The sequence below is a fragment of the Lactuca virosa genome, chromosome 1 (genome assembly GCF_052849685.1).
Source record: "Lactuca virosa cultivar CGN04683 chromosome 1, Lactuca_virosa_CGN04683_v6, whole genome shotgun sequence".
Taxonomy (NCBI): Eukaryota; Viridiplantae; Streptophyta; class Magnoliopsida; order Asterales; family Asteraceae; genus Lactuca; species Lactuca virosa.
This window is the reverse complement of record NC_136426.1, coordinates 182,570,551-182,587,286: the sequence shown is the minus strand read 5'-3', so window position 1 is coordinate 182,587,286 and position 16,736 is coordinate 182,570,551. Positions and strand designations below refer to the sequence as shown.

At 35.2% G+C, this 16,736-nt stretch overlaps 1 protein-coding gene across 3 annotated transcripts; it reads left to right on the top strand.

Annotated features, from left to right (window-relative positions):
• The first annotated feature begins 7,402 nt into the window (after positions 1-7,402).
• On the top strand, positions 7,403-15,902 carry LOC145162725 (disease resistance protein RML1A-like). Of its 3 annotated transcripts, none has more exons than XM_079081799.1 (8): positions 7,403-7,618; positions 8,697-9,445; positions 10,613-11,741; positions 11,830-12,162; positions 12,242-13,138; positions 13,217-13,862; positions 14,545-14,615; positions 15,615-15,902. In XM_079081799.1, exons 2-8 carry the CDS (start codon positions 8,880-8,882, stop codon positions 15,645-15,647), a joined length of 3,675 nt encoding a protein of 1,224 aa, XP_078937925.1. In that variant the 5' UTR covers positions 7,403-7,618; positions 8,697-8,879; the 3' UTR covers positions 15,648-15,902. The 3 variants fall into 3 exon arrangements, with proteins under 3 accessions (XP_078937925.1, XP_078937922.1, XP_078937928.1); XM_079081796.1 differs by having other exon boundaries at positions 7,403-7,645; XM_079081802.1 differs by lacking the exon at positions 7,403-7,618 and adding an exon at positions 7,662-8,063.
• Positions 15,903-16,736: the final 834 nt, after the last annotated feature.

Genomic DNA, 16,736 nt, shown 5'->3' with positions numbered 1-16,736 from the left:
ATAGCTTAACAGACTGAAGAACTCGACGAGTTCATAAAGGAACTCGACGAGTTGGGTTGAAATGCCCTGACCCTGTAGAAGGTAAGACTCGACGAGTTCAAGGACGGACTCGACGAGCGGAGTTGGAAAGTCCTGATTCTGTTGATAGGAGAAACTCGACGAGTTCGTGAAGAAATCGACGAGTTGGATCGCGGATTCAGGGTTTTCTGATTTATGGAACTCGACGAGTTGAGTCAACCCAGAATGTTGACTTTGACCACGGGGTAAAATGGTCATCTTACCCTAAGAAGGATTATTGGATTTTGACTTAGTGTTATTATGATAATGATAGTCGGGGAGTCGTTGGAGCGGCCGTTAGAGATTCCTTTCCGTGAGATTATGCATTGAGCTTTGCGATGTGAGTTTCCTCATGTATGAACGGGTCGAAGGCACCAATGTCGGCCCGTATATGTATGCTAGTATGTTCCGGACTTAGGTCCGATGTCGGGCAAGGCTCGATGTAGGTTTATATGTTTCCGGACTTTGGTCCGATGTCGGGGAAAGCCCGAGGAATGTTGTATGCTTGATGTCTTCGTGATTCTTGCATGTGCTTGTTTTATATGTTTCCGGACTTCGGTCCGATGCAGGGGAAAGCCCGAGGAATGTTTTTATGCTTCTGGATTTTGGTCCGATGCCGGGCGGGGCCCGAGGAATGTTTATATGCTTATGTTTATATGTATTTGTTGATATGTTTATATGTATACCGAGTTTTTCTCTATGTCGGGCAGGGCCCGATGCCTGATTTCGGTCGGATGTCGGGTGGGAACCGATGCTGGACTTGTCCGATGCCGGGCGAGGCCCGATGTCGGACTTGTCCGATGCCGGGCGGGGCCCGATGTAGCGAGCAAGGCCCATGTTATGTTATTATGTGATTATGTGTATGGTATGCGGTAGTTTGGGAAGACTCACTAAGCTTCGTGCTTACAGTTTTCAGTTTTGGTTTCAGGTACTTCCGGTAGAAAGGGGAAGAGCTCGGGATGACTGTAGTGCACACACACCATGAATTTAGCCTGGGATGTTTTCACTTTGATATATTTGACAGATGTTTATGATGTTTGAGAAACAATGACTTATGAGTTTTCCTATAATAATAGCTACCACGCCAGTATCGACCGACTTCCCTTCGAGATGCTTTACGGGAGGAAGTGCGGGACCCCAATATGCTAGGGTGAGGTTGGTCAGAGGGTCATGGGGAGTACTGAGGTGGTACTCAAGATGACAGAGAAGATCCAACAGGCCCGAAGTAGACTCCAGACGACCCAAAGTCGGCAGAAGAGCTACGCCGACAGACGTCGATCGGACCTGGAGTTTCAGGCCGGGGATATGGTATTTCTGAAGTTGTCACCATGGAAAGGTGTCATCCGCTTCAGAAAACGGGGAAAGCTGGACCCCAGGTATATCTGACCTTTTAGGGTTATAGCCCGGGTGGGCAAGGTGGCGTATAGGTTGGATCTTTAGAAAAAACTTAGACAGATCCACAACACTTTTCATGTCTCGCAGCTGCGGAAGTGCTTAGTGGATGACTCCGCAGTTGTGTCTTTAGAGGATACTCAGGTGGATGACAGCCTGAACTACATTGAGAGACTAGTAGCCATTCTCGATAGGAAGACGAAGGATCTGAGGAACAAGAGGGTAGAGTTGGTGAAGGTGCAGTGGCAGCACTGCAAGGGCTTGGAATAGATGTGGGAGTCGGAGGATGAGATGAGGGAGCACTACCCAGAGCTATTTCTAGCCGCAACAGACTTCAGGGACGAAGTTTGAGACAAGTAGGGGAGAATTGTAACGCTTGGTTCCTGGTATGTATTTAAAATCATAATTTATGCACTTTTATAGAGAAACTCGACGAGTTGGGAGCCCCATACTCGTCGAGTAGAGATGGTTTGGGCCGCGGGTTAAGAAACCTACTCGACGAGTTTGAGGCCTCAACTCGACGAGTAGGCTAGTAGAAATGAAACCCTAATTTTCAGGGTTTTGTACCCTATTTAAAGGCATTAATGTTTCATTGTGGCCTTCCTCATCGTCCCTCAGTCCAGAGAAAACCCTAATCGTACCTTGACGAGCGGTCATTGTCGCGTCAAAAATAAACCTTATTTCCACTAATCTAGCGAGTGGTAAGTAAGGGTCGGATCCAGAGGAGTTTATGGTTAATAGTTTAGTTACTATTTTGATTTAACGATAAAGAAATAATGATTAATTTGAGATAAATATGATGATAAACAAATAAATATATGATTTTAATTCAATTAAAAACAATGATCGCTTCCGGTTTCAGAATTAATAATTATATGAATTAGAAATGACTGTTATTAATTTTTCATAGTCGATTTAATTAAAGTCTAAGTCCAAAATAGAAAATAAGTGTAACCGCACCCTCCGTCCTACACACCACTATTGGATGATTTGGCACGGTGGGGAGATCACTTAAAATTATTTTAAACTTGGAATAATTAATTGATAAATGAATAAAATAAGTGTAACGATTTTATAATGTTAAAAACATAAACAAAATCCACAAATAATATTCAACAAATTCAAATGTTCACACCCAAAAATAATACAATAAGTAAGAATTAAAACCTACTCCCGGTTGCGATCACGGGAGGATTTAGCCGTGCATTGTAGACTTATACAAACTCATATTTGTATTCTTGAATTCTTGATGTCTTGATCTTGAATCTTGAAAAGTCTTGAATCTTTGATGGCTTGAATTCTTTGAAAAAGATAGGAATTTGGAAGACTAAAATGCTTCCAAAAAAATATAGAAATTTCCTAAAGAAGGTGGTGGTATGAAAGTAGGTTGGTATAAGAGGTATATGAGGTGTGTAAGAATGTAAGAGAGTGTGTTGAAATGGTGATTTTGGGGTGGTATTTATAGTGAATTTTTGGAAAATTAAATATCAAAAAGAATGAAATAAAGCTAGGAATATTAAGCTTTTAGATTGGATCTAAGATCCAATCTAAATCTCATGAAAAAGAATTCAAAAGAATTAAAAAGATGGAATTATTTGGTTTTGTTGGGAATAACCGGTTAAACCGAATAAAAACACATAAAATAAAATCATTTACATAATAAACTTTGGTGATTTTTTTCAAATATAATTAGTTTTCTCTAAATAAAAACATATGGTAAATGTTATAAAGTTTTTTGATGTGTTTGTATTCATCTAAAACTATATTTTGTTTCGGTATTATACTTTATTTTCTTTTTGACGTATATGGATTGATGTAAAACACTAAAACTTACGGTTATGTGTTATTTTAATGTATTTGGATTCATCTACAACGTATTTTTATGTGTATTTTTAATGTTTGAACTTGTAAATATCAAATTCATACTTTATATATGTATGTATATGTAGGAAAATAGAAAAAAAACATGATAACTATAGAAACCGGTTCACCCGGCGGTCGAACCGGTTGAACCGTGAACCGGTCACCATACCGGTTCAACTAAAAAACCGGTTTTTAAAACATTGGCCAAATATGATAAAAGAAAATATAAATGTGTATATAAATTGTGGGTCTTGATATTTCCACTTATGAATTTCATCTATTCACTTAAAAGGTATATTGACTCTTTTACCCCTGAATTTAAAATCGAGGCGATAAAGAAAATGTCTTGACTTTAATATTGAAGAAAAAGAAAAGAAAAACCGTTCAAAAATCCAAATAACACGTTCACTATTTTAAAAAAAAAATTATGTTGAGTTTTTTTCTTAAACTGTTCAGTTGTTTAAAAGAAATCATATATTAAATCTTATTTAGTTTATGGCATCTATTAAGAAGAAATAATTTTGTCACTATTTTTCCAAATAAACACTTGTGTATTGGACAAAACCTCTAAGGCTTGAGGGAGTTGTGCTGAGGGTAGGTAATGCTCGTAAATGATGTTAATTGACCTTCCGTTACCGATGTATATCCTATTAATCATAATTCTTTCTAACACCCCCCCCCCCCACCTAATATAATCGGTATCTTGATGGTCGAAACATACCATATCATGATGAGTAAACTATATGCTAACCCACATTCTCTTTTTAATGAGCCTAAAATCATGTTCCCCTGAATTGTCATAACTTTCGTGTCATACACCACTGTTTCTTCCTTCTTCGGGACTTGCACAACCCCTTGCTTTGGTAATCGACTTTTTTCCTTCTCTCTTTTAAGGATCTCGCAATCTGCTGTTGCATGCCCTTAACTTTTTTTTGGAAATCACGGTATTGGTTAGGATCTCTAGGGTATTTCCTACTCGTATCATTGTTATTTTCTTTAATCGGGCTTCTTGGTGAGTATGCCTCATACGCTTCTTGGCAGTATGATTGAAACCTATCATGTTGTCTTCCCCTACCCATGTATGAAGATTTCTAGTTTTGATTAAAACGAGGGTTATCTCCTGTTGGTGGCATGTTAGGCTACCATGATCGTTCTTCTTTTCTTCCCCCAATGACCGTGGCTTTTCATTCCATTCTATCTTTCTCGACACTTTTCCGCTTCTTGTCTCAAGAATCTATTAACTTTTCTTATCATTTCATCGACATTAATCCATTCTCTTCCCTACTAACTTTCGGAACAAGTCTCCTTCTAATAACCCATAGGCGAGGCTTCTATAATCATGTGATCATCACTGGTAGACATCTTCTTGTTGATTTCGTTGAACCTTTTAAAGTAAGCATTATTAGAATCTCCTTCTCGTTGTCTGCATGAAAATATAACATGCTCTTTGTTATTGAATTCTTCTTTGCAAAATAAAGCTATTACCAAATTTTTGACATAAATCCACGAAACTTCCTTGCTCTTCGGTGGCCAATTGGCCGACCAATATTGACTAGGACCGTAGAGAGTTCTTGCAAAGTATAAACTCCATAACTTCGGATCCATAAGAATCATTTTTATCACCCATTGGCATGTTTTGTGTGTGTAGAAAATATGTTACAAAAACTGTCCATGTAATTTACAGAAAAGATTCATGTGTTTAAGACTTTCATATATTGATAGGTTTGTTCTCCGTGTAGAAATAAAATTACAAAAATTGTCTCTATAATTTACAGAAAAGGTCACTGTGCATATTTTTTTTATTGAAACAATTCATATGTTAAAAAAATTACAAAAAATGTACGTGCCTAATAGAAAATTTAGAGATTACGATTCCGCAAAAAGAATGTAACATCACCCTAGTTACCTATAATTAGGCTAATGAGTATGGTGATGTTTTTGTCCCACATAAGCATTTATCTTTCTTGTCAATATTGTCTATGAATGAGGTGTGATGATTTTTTTTTGGACAAAATTGCAAAAATAGTCCCTGTGGTATGTATTTTTTTGGGGTTTTAGTCCAAACCACGACTTTTTTGGATTCGTGGTTTTTTTGAGGTAGTTTCGTTGCGGTTTTGGTCACTCGGTAAACTGAAATGACTGTAATGCCCTTATGTTATTTTTTTAATGTTTTTTCTATTTAATTTAAATTAAAAAGAAAATAAATAATTCATCTACTGATAAAATGTGTCCTTTTTGCATATTGGAAACCAAAGCAATTTCTCCGATGAAATTATCAGATATTCACTTCTCTGACTAAATTGTTGATACTCCTTACGTTCAAGGATTTGGTTTGCCTCTGATGAAACACACAAGCTCTTCAGGAAACCAAATCGATGATTTCTCTGGTGAAACAAACCAAAAAACTGTTCAAGAAGCCAACATTGTTCATTAATGACACAATCAATAAAGCCCAGATCAATGGAACATTAACCCGTTGATTCCAGTGAAGAAACCAGACGTTGTTAACCTGTATTTAGAAACCAACTAAAAATATTAAATCAAGCCCTAAATCTCTTCAATAAACCCCATAATTGAATGTTTGTAGAGGTTACCTCATTTTTGTTATTCTTTTGTGACAAGTCGAATTGGGTGGTGGCGTTGATTTAACGGAGGAGGTAAGTGGTGAGGTTGGTTTACCGGAGGATGTGGGTTACGATGGTGAATTGTGAGGGAGAGGGTGAGATGAAGGAGATAAAGGGAGCCGACAATTCCAAGATTCTTTTGTGGATTGATTTTTAATATGATAAATTGCACGTTTTGCTTCTGATTTTGCATACCCATCATCCCCCTGTCCATCCATAGGTTTATCTTCTCCCCTTCTGTTCATATATAATTTGTTTTTGCCCTAAATCACTGAATCAGTGTATGTATGTGTTGAAATCGGCGAGGATGGCCTGCTGGAGACGGCTGTTTGTGGGTTTTACTCGAATCTTGGCGAGAACCTCTTTCTTTTCCAGGGTTCTTGCGACGAGGGTCTTTAGCTCCATCATTTCTCAAGTGTAATCATCCATCATGGGATGATTTTTGGGTATGTAAAGTGTGATCCAAGAGAACAAAACGGGTTGTGATTAATTTGGAGAGAGAGAGAGAGAGAGAGAGAGAGAGAGAGAGAGAGAGAGAGAGAGAGAGAGAGAGAGACCTTCTTATTTTTTAATTAAATAATATAAATAATTATTTGATTTTAAAAAAATGAAAGAAAATAGAAAATAAATACCCCAAGGGTATTATAGTCATTTCAGTTTACTGAGAGACCAAATGTACAATGAAACTAGCTCAAAATGACCACCAATAAAAAAAAGTCGTGGTTTGGACTAAAACTCCAAAAAAATGCATACCACAGGAACCATTTTTGCAATTTTGTCTTTTTTTTTTGCCTATGAACTTTGTATTTTTTAAATAAAAAATAATTTAAGTATTTAACAAAAACCATTAGTATTAATTAAAATAAAATATAAATTTCATCAAACAAAAAGATTGAATTTTACATTTTAGAAAACCTAAAAAACATTAACATGAAATTAAAATTACATTAGAAAAATTAAAGGTTTTGGAATTGAAATTGTTGTTGCAACGGGTTGACGTTTGATGGAAACAATTTTTATGGTTGACATCGGATAACATAAAAGCTTTCAATCCATAGGTTCGTTCTATTTAAAAAATATATACATGCTTACTCTTACTCAAAATTCCATCTAAGATATAATAATAATATATTTAGGTATCGAACTCTTTATATGTATATATGATTATATTCCATTGAATTGTAAAAGAAATGTCAAACATATATTATAATGGTACGTGGTATTAATTTCAGCCCAATCTATACTTTTCTCAAGCAAAACCCAGCCCAAAGATATCCTCTTCCATTTAAAACAGCAAACACAACCCGCACAAACATTCCTTCGAAAAAAAAATTATAAAAAAATAACACTGAAGAAATACTTCCATGTCGAAATACCGACCACAAAACACCCACTACACGCTAGAGTCTTAAGTATCTGCACTTTCTTGGAATTTACCTTCTCCTTATAAATAAATATTAATAATACTTTAAAAGAATGAAAAGAAAAGCAACACCTGTGAACCTCTCGTCAATCGTAAGGCAAAAGAAAAACCCATCATCCTCGTTCACTCTCCTCTACATATGGCCGTCTCCCTTCCTCCTTGACTCGCCGTTTACCTGCCGACTTACCGTTTTCATTCATCTTTCTCAGCCTCGTCACTGTTGGTTCATCCTCTATCATCCCTGCTTCAGATCTCGCAGGTTAACTACGAAGCCACATTCTTACAAGTTAGTTTCAGATATTGTTTGACAATTTTTTTTATTAATCATAAGTCAACGTCATAATCAATTGTTTATTTCGCGAACATGTGATTGGATTTTTTTTTTCTATTTCAGTTACTTTTATTTAATATTATATATCAATTAGGATAGCAGACACTCTTTTTAGAGTAAAGTCCACTACTCCAGAATCATGAACAGAAATTCGTGCAATTGGGAAATTTTTCAGCGCTACAAAATTGCTTCCTCAATTCCTTTATATTTTCAAGGAAATTTGAGGATCTGTGTGTCAAGAAGCTTCTTTTTTTCCTGTTTGGATCTTCAAATTACTGGTTGTTGATATGGAGTGAAAGCTTGAAATTGCCTATATCTTATGCAATTCCTTTCATGGGAGGCAATCGTGGATCTTGTAGTTGTACCCAGAATGGTATTTGGTGTTGATTTGTTGGTTTTTAAAATCAAAATGTTGACTTTAAAGGTTAAATGAATAAATTGCTTCGATATTTTTTTTGCACCTGAACTTAATTAGCTGGAAAAATAGGTTAACCAGTTCAATTAGTGGAGTAACTGTTTTCTAAATAATTCCCATGGCAATGTAATTGTTACTCTGTATCAATACTTCGCTATACCTTTTTCCATTTAAAATAAGAGCAATCTCTCTTTGCTTGATTCACATACGTCCTTTGCACACAAAACAACCAAGGTTAGCACCAATTAAGCTATGAATCACCTTTGAGCTTGAAAATTAAATCGAGGGTTAAAACACACATATACATATTATCCAATGTATAGCTCCAATATCAACTCTAAACTCAAAGTCTGGGGGTAAATATTCCCAAATTAACACAATTAGAGTTCATATAATGAAATTTAAACATTTTCTAGGCATGTTAGTTCACATGGCAAAGTTCAGAGATGCATATGTATTGTATTTTAATTACTTAAAATTTTTATTTTTTAGGAATTCAAAGTTATTAATAATATTATTATTGAGGTTTAATTTGTTTGATGAGATTTACGTTGCATATTGTAAATACTAATAATTTGAATTCTTTTGTAGAGGCATTATGTACTGGATCCTGACATTGAAGCACAAGTGAGGAAAACTGGTGAAACCAACTTACATTATTGATAACCTGTGAAGTTTCAGAGCTTACTTAGGTACACCTGCATTTAAGAAGAACCTTTAAATAAATACTCAAAAAGGTGGGAAGGGTGAAGAGTCATCAACACACAACTCATAATGGTTGTTCTATCTGAACTTCCAGAAGCATCTTCATCAACTCATGGCCATAGTCCATCAACTTCTGGTCCTAGTTCATCAACTGATGGTTATAGATATGATGTATTTTTAAGTTTTAGAGGTGTTGACACCCGTCATAGTTTCACTGATCACCTTCATAAGGCCCTCATTGATGCCAATATCACTGCCTTCTTGGATGATGAAGAGATTGAAACAGGGGAAGATCTGAAACCAGAATTAGAGAGTGCAATTAAGGCATCTCGGGCTTCTGTTATTGTGTTGTCTAAAAATTATGCTTCTTCAACATGGTGTCTGGATGAATTGGTGTTGATCCTTGAGCAGCGTATGACATACAACCATATTATCATCCCCATCTTTTATCATGTGGAGCCCACCCATGTCAGGAAGCAACAAAGTAGCTTTGGAGATGCAATGGCCGAGCATAAGCAGAAGATGGAGAGGGAGACAAATGCAAATAAGAGGAGTCAATGGGCTCAAAAGATGGATAGGTGGAATAAAGCGCTTACAGAAGTTGCTGATTTAAAAGGGAAGGACGTTACTGGCAGGTAACCACATATTCACTCATGTAAAAAATGTCAATAACATCTTCACCATATGCATTTCAGTAAGTTTATTTTATTTTATTTTTTATTTATTTATTTTATTATTATTATTATTTTAAATATCATTGAATAGACATATATTTGATATGGTAGGATAACAAAGATGCACAAAATTGAATCCATGTTATCTGATCTCATAAATCAATTTATATAGATAGATTAACTATTCTGATATTTTTATACGTTTTTCATGCATTTATTTATTTTAAACAGCTCCTTGGACGAGAATTGTAACTTCAACCCCTTGGACGAGGAACACGTTTTCCAACTCCTGATAATGCTGAGCGATAAGCCCTTTGGTTTATGCATATAGTATTTAAAACAGGAAGACACAACAATTAGAAAGGAAGAGATCATGCCACATCATATATTAGCGGTTTTAGGTTAACTAGCTGCATTATTTGGTCCTTATTTAAAATGTCATTGTATATTTTGTATAACTATAACATTGTTGCATAAACAGGGAAAAAGGCGAAATGTTGTTGCATAAATAACCAATTAACCCTTTTGTTAAAAACCAGATACGTTGCTATACATCTACTATTAGTTATATTGTACTACCTTCAAATCATAGCATCTTTTATGATAAATAACTTCTGTTGTAAGTAGTAACGGATAACCTACAGGCATTCTTTTGAGACTCACCACATTGCTAGTTGAGTTTTACGGTCTTGTAGAAACGTAGTCAAGTTACAAGGCCCATTAGTGAAAACTTGTATTACACCGGTAGTTTTGGTCTTATTATACATAAATATTTATGACCTTACACATTAGATATGTATATGATTAGAATGAAAAGACAATATGGTTTGATGAGAAGAACTTAATTAAAAGTTTAAAACTAATAGTTGTTGTGAAGGAATCAGATTTATGGAATATTATCTTGTCATTGATAAAGATATTAAACCCTCATTTATAAATCAACTAGTACCTAAAACAGGAAAATAGAAATAAAGTAACCTAAAAGCAAATAAACCCTACTTTACATATATCTAACACTAACACTCGTGATATAATTTTGATTTGGATCTTTATATAAATAAAATCACCAAATTTGTTTTGTTAGTTTTGTGGATTGTGCTTTGTAATTCTTATTAAATCATGTTTCAGGCTAGAGACGGAGTTTATTGAAGAAATTGTGAAGGACATCCATCGTAGATTACATGCACCGTTAAGAAATGCTCAACAACTATTTATTGGGATGGACTATCATATTAACTTTGTGACTTCATGGTTGAAAGATGGATCCTCACATACGGTGGACATACTCACTATTTCGGGTATAGGAGGAATCGGGAAGACATCTTTAGCCAAACATGTCTATGGGCTATATTCTCATGAATTCCACAAAAGCAGCTATATTGAAGATATCTCTAGGAGATGTGATGGAAAGTATAATGGGCTGCTTGATATACAAAAGCAACTGTGCGGTGACATTGCAAAAACAAGTTCAATTCAAGTTTATGATGTTTCAAAATACACATCAATGATAGAGAATGCAATAGCTCGTAAAAAGGTGTTTCTTGTTCTTGATGATATCAACACTCTTCATCAGTTGGATGCATTACTTGGAAGCAAAGGTTTTCATCCTGGAAGCAAGGTTATAATAACGGCAAAGGACAGATGCTTGACAGAGAGTTGTGCACTATTCAAAACAAACATTAAACCCAAACATACAAAACACTTACTTCATGGCTTAAATGAGACTGAATCACGACAACTTTTGTGTTCCCATGCATTTATGTGCAACCATCCCAAGGAAGGTTATGAAGAGGTGTCTGGTAAGCTTTTGGAGTATTGTCAAGGACATCCATTGGCTCTTGAAGTTTTGGGCAAGCTTCTTCATAATCGAGGTGTGGTGTATTGGGAAGGGTGCATGAAAGGGCTAAAGAAAGAAACAAATGATCGTATAAATAATGTCTTGAGAATGAGCTTCGACTCTTTGCCTTCCAAAAACGATAAGGAATTGTTTAAGCATATTGCTTGTTTTTTTGTTGGAATAGATAGAGATCTTAGCGAAACAATATTGGAGGCATGTGATATAAACACAGGATCCGGAATTACGAATCTCATTGATAAATGTCTTCTTAGTATTGGACGGAATAATGAATTGAAGATGCATCAGTTGGTTCAAGAGATGGGAAGATTCGAAGTAGATCAAGAATCACCTGATAAGCCATGGAAGCGGAGTCGATTATGGTGTCATAAGGAGTCATTCAGAGTCTTGAAACGAAAAAAGGTAAGAAGCCATTATGCTTTTAGTAGTGTGCATGTCCAAAATACTTTGTATTGCCTATTTTGTTTATTTGCATTCTGTTTCTTCTTAGGGTAAGGGAAATCTTCTTGGCCTTGCCCTTGACATGCGCATGCTTGAGAAAGAGAAGTTGGGAGCATCGTATGAGTTGAAAACAGATGCATTAAGTAACATGGATAATTTGATGCTACTACAACTCAATTATGTGCACATGCATGGGTCTTATGACTCTTATGAGAACTTTCCAGAAGAAATAAAATGGTTGTGTATGAATGGGTTTCGTTTAAAGTCTATACCTTTAGAGTTACCTATGCAGAATCTGGTTGCCCTTGACATGTCATATAGCAATATTGAATCATGTGTCGGTTGTTATAGCAATCCACAACGACTTGAGAAGAGGCAAAAGGTAAAGTTATCTTCATTTATTAGTCATGCATGTGAGTTGATGAAATTCAATACGATTCTAACTTATTTTCATTTTGTAGTTGGATGGCTCATGCTTAAAAGAGAAAAGGTTGTTTGGTTCACTGAAGATTCTTAATTTAAGTTTCTGCACACAACTTCATAGTATTGGTGATTTTGACCAACTCCCTGCGCTTGAGAGGTTAATACTTAGAAATTGCATTGGTTTGGTTGATGTTTGTGAATCAATTGGGCAATGTGTTAGACTTATCCTCATCGATCTGAGCGACTGCATGAAACTTGAAAAACTTCCAAGAAATATAGGCATGTTAAACAAGGTTGAAACATTGTTGTTAGATGGTTGTAATCTTGGTGAATCTGGAATCAAGAATATGGATATGGATTCACTGGAAATACGCACGGTTACCAACATTGGCATAAACAGAGTCTTTATGGGTTGTATACCACGTGATTTGAAGTCCTCTGCAATGTCTTTACCGAGGTCTTTAGTAAGGTTGTCACTTGCATATAATAATATGTCCAATGAATCCTTTCCATTGGACTTCAGTTGTCTATCCATGTTAAAGGAATTATATTTAGATGGCAATCCTATCAATTCCATGCCAGGTTGTATGAGAACCCTTCCTGGACTTGAGATACTTAGTATGAATATGTGTAATAATTTGAAGTCAGTCGAGTATCCTCCACGTACACTAAAAAAGTTGCTTCTTAGTGTTAATTATGGGTATCATCCAAACAAAGTTGTATTTGTTCCAGAAATGTCCCCACTCCGGTTATCAATAGGCTGGTTAGAGTGGCCATCTTTACTTGGGTTGAACGATTATGAAATTGAAGGTATGATCAAAATACAACAAATGATGAGTGTTGAAGAAAAGGTGTTACGTAGCTTGGGCTGGAGTAATTTAGACTTCCTCAACGAAAGGCATGTGGGAACTAATTCTTCAGAATCTGAAATCCAGGTTTTGTCTAGTTAACTTAACTGTCTGTTTATGTGAAGACATATAATGTTAATTATTATGGTGGTTTGTATTTGGCAGATGATGATTTATGAATTTGGAATATTCAGCATGCTGTATGAGGCGGAGGAGATGCCGAGTTGGTTTAGGCATAGAAGCTTGGGGCCATCAATATCTTTTACCATCCCATCATCATCATCAAACAACCTCCTTACAGGGCTCAACTTCTGCTCTTTGCACACATTCATCTTTCCTGATGAGGGGTTGGATTTATCAGATTATGATCCTTTACCTTGGAATGCAATGATGACAATTAGTAATATAACAAAAAACCGTACGTGGATATACGAACGTTACGTTCATAGATTTATTGTACTTCGAAAGTGTTGGGTGATGTTAAGTCATTGGATGTTTGGGAAGAATGAGATGGAGGCTGGTGACCACATTACTATCACTGTTGCACCGCAGAGGCATGTACCTTTAATAGAAGAAGTTGTAAAGGAGTGTGGGGTGAGTCTTGTGTATGACGATATAGACAACAAGATGGATGAAGAGGAAGATGCATTGGGTTATTACAAGTCATGGAATCACATAATTGGTGGAGATCTCTCTCCTTTTCAAACAACAACCGGAGAATACATCTTAGAAAAAGGGCGGTTTTCTTCACATGGCATTCTATTGTCTCCCTATCATCGTAAATTCGTTCCAAACGGCCCCGACTTTCAAGGTAGATTTCATTTATTAAAATATTTTATTGTCATGTCTTATGTGTAATGATCTGACCCATGACCCAACTTCTTTAGAAAGATGGATAATGACCCATTTAGTTTTAGTAGATAAATACATGTTTTATATAACCGAAATCCACCCACCCATTTATCATTCATTTTATTGACCTCTACTATAAAGTTTGTTCTAGTAAAGTATGACAAATCAAATTCCTACGACAGATTTTTTCTTCCTGACATTAAAGTGTTTCCCTATCTTAGTAAATTCGTTGCACACGGCCCTTACTCTAAAGGTAGATGTGATTTTTGATAAATATTCTATTGTAATGTCTTATGTATAATGATCTTGTCTATGATCCAACTTCTTTAAATAGATGAATAATGACCCATTTTTTTAAGAGATAAATAAATGTTTCACGCCCAAATCCACCCATTTATCGTTGATGTTATTGACCTCCACCATAAGAGTTTGTTCTTACAAAATATGAATAATAAAATTTCTACTTCTGCCTTTTAAATGAATCGACCCAAGTAGTGCTCCGTCTGAATTTGTCTATGTTAACCGATTAAGTCTTTATATGTTGGATCACATAAATATATCAGGACCCAGTACAAACTACTTTGTCCATGTTGATGTTTGTGAATAATAATTAACACATAACTTTTTATCTGTGAACACAGAACAAAAGGAAAAGTGTTGGTTCAGAGCTTTATCCCCAGGGAAGGCTGACATACTTGGTCGTGCATGCGAGGTATACTTTTTGACACCCAAACCTTTCTCTCATCACATGAATAAAGGGCATACACACCCAAGTATATTATATATCATATCTTTGATTTGTTTAGGATGTAACAAGATAAAAGGAGTCATAGTCTTGCAATCAATGCTTGGAAATGGCAATATCAAAATGTGTTTGGGCTGATATGATGGGAATTTGTCTGATTTTCTTTACCTATTTAATATTAGAGTCAGGAATTATGGATCCCTATTTCCTCCATTTAGGGCTCTAAATTCATGGTTTTTATCAAGTTCTTTTGGTTTTATTTATTTATGTTTGTTTTTATGTCAAATACATGATATCTTAAGCATTTATTGTCAAATACATGATAACTTCTTTGTAAGAAAATCCAAAATTTCATCACATTTTTTGGAACCCAACTTTCCTCAGCCCTTATTTTTGGTTAATATACAGCAAATGCACAAGGGTTCGGTTCATAGTTTGTATTTCCTCCAATAAACTTTATATAACCTTTGAAGTATTATTTGACTACCAGAGGTCATTAAATTCCCTTAATCATGTATTGGACTTTAACCAATAAGTTTTTAGTGTTATGCTACTTCTCCATGAACATCATGTATTTATTCCTAAGATCTTTAGATGTATAGATTACAATTCTCACTGTTTACATTTGACCTCCAAGAATAGACATAAATTTAATATTTATCTTTTTTCACTTGAAGCCTTTTCAACTTGCTAACAAGCAAGGGTTTCTGTTACAAGCCTCCGAAGCTGATGCTTTAAAATTGTTTTATTGTAGTCTTGTATTTTTATGGACATGTTCTGATCCTTTTGATTTTATTCTTTAACATGTCCCACATTTATTCAGTTGATTCAGATATATGTACAAACAAACTTAAAGAGATCTTGGTGTATTGTATTGCCATCTATGTATTTTCATAGCATTTTGTATCAGATCTCTATATACTTATGTTTCTTTAAAGATATTCTTACGTTTCCTTTTATCCGTAGGGTAAGGGGGAATCTTCAGGGTCTCATCCTTAACATGAAAATACTTGAGAAAGAGAGACTGCAGTACATGGCTGTCTGAATTCAAAATAGATGCACTTAGTCAGATGGGTAACCTAATACTACTGTAACTCAATGAGTTATATCCTAATCTTTTCCAGAATAATTAAGATGGTTTGGTTTTTGTCACCTCTGGTAACGATTTATCTTTTTGGTTATTGTTTTTGATAGCTGTATATTTGATTGCCAAAAACAGAGGAAAACTATATAAATGGTTTTTTATTTGATTAATACACGTGTAAAGTCGTAATGTTGTTTTTATTACTTTATATGTTTGTTATTTTGTTGATTTGCTTCATGTGATTGAAAGAAAACACTAAAATGTGATTGCTGAGTTGCTATGATTCTCATGGTTCAATGTTTTGCTGCTAGTTGTTCATACAGACCTTATTTGAATCTCTATCTTTTTCATTGGTTATTTTAAGAATAGCTTTTTTAATTTTTCATTCTTGAGAACCAAAATCGAAAAAGATATAGATAATCTTCATGAGTTGTCTTTTCTGGAAGTAAAATTAATGCAGAGGATGTCATTTTTTATGTTACTTTGTGGGATATGCCTTTACAGCAGCACCTTAACTGAACAATCCCATGACTTGCTTTTTGATCGATGTACTCTCATGTAATTGGTTTCTGTAGAAAATTCATTATAAAACAGAATACAATATCCTTATGCAAATATTTTACATGACATTCAACTTTTCTTTTTCCTAAGACAACAAACCTGCTACACTAGTTTTGATTCTCTTCTCCTTTTATGATTTGCATCTATTCATTTAGATATGCTATCAACCAACGGACAAAGTGACACATTAAGTGTATGCTCATGTCCACATGGTCCTACAAATAACCTTTGTCAACACTCAATAAAACTACAACCTCAAACCATGGAAACAAGTGGGCATGTACCTAGCATCCAACTTTTTGACTTCCTTTCTTGACCTTTGTAAACCACATGACTTGAAACTTCAGTCACATGTATTATTATCTCTGATTGTTTCATGACTTTCACCAAAATCTTGTTTGCTGCTGAGAAGCTCGGAGTCCACACCATGATTTGCTAGACAC

Coding starts and splice junctions, on each gene's coding strand:
- LOC145162725 (XM_079081799.1), top strand. CDS start 8,880: ATGGTTGTTCTATCTGAACTTCCAGAAGCATCTTCATCAACTCATGGC. Junction 12,163..12,241: donor GACTTGAGAAGAGGCAAAAG/GTAAAGTTATCT, acceptor TTCATTTTGTAG/TTGGATGGCTCATGCTTAAA. Junction 13,139..13,216: donor CTTCAGAATCTGAAATCCAG/GTTTTGTCTAGT, acceptor TGTATTTGGCAG/ATGATGATTTATGAATTTGG.